This window comes from Morone saxatilis, unplaced genomic scaffold (genome assembly GCF_004916995.1).
Source record: "Morone saxatilis isolate NCDOM2014 unplaced genomic scaffold, NCSU_SB_2.0 Contig19, whole genome shotgun sequence".
NCBI lineage: Eukaryota > Metazoa > Chordata > Actinopteri > Moronidae > Morone > Morone saxatilis.
Genome location: NW_023339751.1, coordinates 2,218,002 through 2,220,739, shown reverse-complemented (window position 1 = coordinate 2,220,739; position 2,738 = coordinate 2,218,002). Strand labels below are relative to the sequence as shown.

At 41.2% G+C, this 2,738-nt stretch overlaps 2 protein-coding genes across 2 annotated transcripts in view; one reads left to right on the top strand and one right to left on the bottom strand.

The window, feature by feature from the left end:
* LOC118329822 (L-threonine ammonia-lyase) overlaps positions 1–819 on the top strand; it is a 13,206-nt gene extending 12,387 nt beyond the window's left edge. The window contains exon 11 of the mRNA XM_035664140.1: positions 216–819. Within this exon, the coding sequence (XP_035520033.1) occupies positions 216–314 (99 nt within the window). The 3' untranslated portion in view covers positions 315–819. The remainder of the gene's footprint in view (positions 1–215) is intronic.
* A 656-nt stretch (positions 820–1,475) lies between these two features.
* Positions 1,476–2,738, bottom strand: part of tmem254 (transmembrane protein 254) — a 6,642-nt gene continuing 5,379 nt past the window's right edge. The window contains exons 3-4 of the mRNA XM_035662923.1: positions 2,524–2,583; positions 1,476–2,181 (exon numbers count right to left, since the gene is read on the bottom strand). Of these exons, the coding sequence (XP_035518816.1) occupies positions 2,061–2,181; positions 2,524–2,583 (181 nt within the window). The 3' untranslated portion in view covers positions 1,476–2,060. The remainder of the gene's footprint in view (positions 2,182–2,523; positions 2,584–2,738) is intronic.

Here is a 2,738-nt window from a genome sequence, read left to right as displayed (position 1 = left end):
TCACAGGTATGTTTTGATTAGTGTCTTGCTATTGCTATTGTCCCATTATCTGCTGGATCTGCACTGTCGCCGCCTACACTGACAAACCGCCACCGTACTGTCAAAGGGTTAAAGGTGTTGCATAATTAACCTGCAACCCGCTCGCTGCCCTAATTCTTATGTGTGTGTGTGTGTGATGTCAGAGATAGGCTAACTGTGTGTCTGTGTGAAAACAGGTGGAGTGTGTGGTGGAAACCAGGGATAAGACACAGAGCGCTCAGCTACGCAAGACACTGAGCGAGCGCTACCCCTCTATATGCTGGCTGGACCGGTGATCACTACCTGAACACAAACTACATTTATAATAGAAAAACTAATGAAGAAGAGGAAATGACATATTCATAAAATCTGAGCTGACGTGCAAACACATCCTGTAACATACAATACTATGATATATATGAACTCTATATGTTATAGGAATCTCATTAAGACAAGCAAACCTAAGTGTATACAGAAAAAGCCTTGAGATTATAGAGCAAATACTATTCATATTACTTCTACCGCTTATGCTGCTATTGTTCTTTAATCATTGCACCCTGTAATTACAGTAAAGTGGTTAGGCTGCATTAAGAAGACGACTATATAGTTTACCAGAGTATGAATCATACACACTACGGCTCCCTAACAGCACAAAGATGTATTTTTCCATCCATATTGTTTTTAAACTGTTGTATATATTTCTGTATTTATACTGTCTGAGATGGTAGAGTCAATCCAACTTAAGTGTTCTCCAAATAAATACAAATTCTGTGACCTTTTCTGGTTCAAATGTGTTCCTCTACTTGTCTCTTGTGATGGTTGGTGTAATTTCTCAAGAGTAAAGGTGAGGCAGGATGTGAAAGTAAGTTGTTTCTGTGTCATCCATCCCCGATTAATGGCTGGAGACAGCTCTAGTGGAGCTGTTTAAGACGGGCTAATGCTCTTAAGTTCATAAGCAGAGGACACGGTGACCCCGTGGTTCAGCCTCATTCGGGCCACGTCACACTGTTTACCTGTGAGACACCAACACCTTCTCCTGCGGGAAGTCTGTGATTAAACAACGTTCAGATATGTGATTTATAAGTTGGGTGACGTTATGTCCTTTAAAGATATAATATGAAACATTTCCAACAATCCTACACGCTGGTCCTTTAAATGTTAATTAGCGAATGTGAACAAGCTAACATGCTAAACTAAAATGGTGAATATGGTTAATATATCAGTGTTAACATTGAAATTGTTAGCATGCTGTTGTTAGCATTTAGCTCAAAGTACTGTTGTGCCTAAATACAGTCTCCACACAGCCAGTGTTAAGCTAGCATGGCTGTAGACTCTTAACTTTGAACAGGTTTTGAGTGAATTCTTCAGTAATATTCAATAATATATAAGATAAAGTTTTCTATATATAAAAAGCATCTTCAGAGGAAGAAAAATCAGCAAGACACATTTCATGCAGTTTGTAAGTCACTCTTTATTTTGCAGCATAAATGTTAAGAACTTCCAGTCTAGTTTAAAATTCAAAGCACTTCAGTATAAGAAAGGCAAATGTGAATTTAAAATGCACACAGCAGCGCTCTTTATTTTTATCCTGGAGAGCGTTGGAGGCTGGTGGTGGCGGACCATCTGCAGCCAACCTGTCTGACGGTATGTTCATCACAGCAGCTGAGAGAATATCCCCACCGCCATCAGCCAGGCTGATTGTAAACATCATGAGAGTCCTAAACAACTCCAGAAAAGATTCACTCTCTATTGGAGTTAATACTCGGCCCAGAGCGGATTCATCAAGGGAACTCTGGTGCTCAAATCATTTCTGTTAATTCTATTATCAATAAAAACTCTATAATATTATTTATAAAAGGTAACCTGTGGTTTATTAATAGAAAATCTATGGAATGAAATGGATTTAAGACAATGTGTAGTGTAGCGTTCACAGAAAAGGCTCAGGTGACAGTGGAAGAAGAAGAAGAGGCACAAGGAAGCGATTGAGTTCCTGGGTTCGGCCCGCACCATGTTCTTCGTTGGGCTTCTTGCTCCTGCCGGTGTCAGTGCTGTTTGGGGCGCTCGGGGTCGTACTTGAGGAGCAGGCCGAGGGAAGCGAAGCCAAACAGAAAGGTCTGGCCGAACCACATGCAGCGAGTGGCGGCGCTGCTGATACCTTTGTCACTGCAGGGCCACACAGAGGAAACAATGAGCACAAGTCAAAGCCAGCAGCTGCTTTATTGTGTCCAAACAGTGGCTGCTCATCCTCACTGTCTTTAACTTAGCACCATTTCCCACTTAAGCCTTAAAACCTGACTTCCTACAGACTATTCTAAGTGAAATACAAAGCCTTAAATAAACTGTGACGGCCTGTTTCTAATGTACAGTGGGTGAGCTTTGAGGCTTTTGGGAGAAATTAAACTTTTGAGGAGGCCCGCTTTCATAATAGATGTTGAAGTAAACCGATTTGTAAAAGGGTTGGTTGCAGCACCATCTAGTGGACAACAGGGTTCTTGTCATTCTTACCTGCACATCCTCAATGCAACAAAGGCCTCAAAAGCATGGATAATCCAGGCCGCCCACCACCTGAAACAGAGAGAGAGCGCTGTGTGTTAAAGCTATAATATGAAACCGTTCTGCATTCAAATCTCTATAAACTCTAGACCTAACTGACCAGGTTGAGTTGTGTTCTTACATTATCCTAAATGTTTCCAACAATGTTCAAACTCATTTTATTCAGG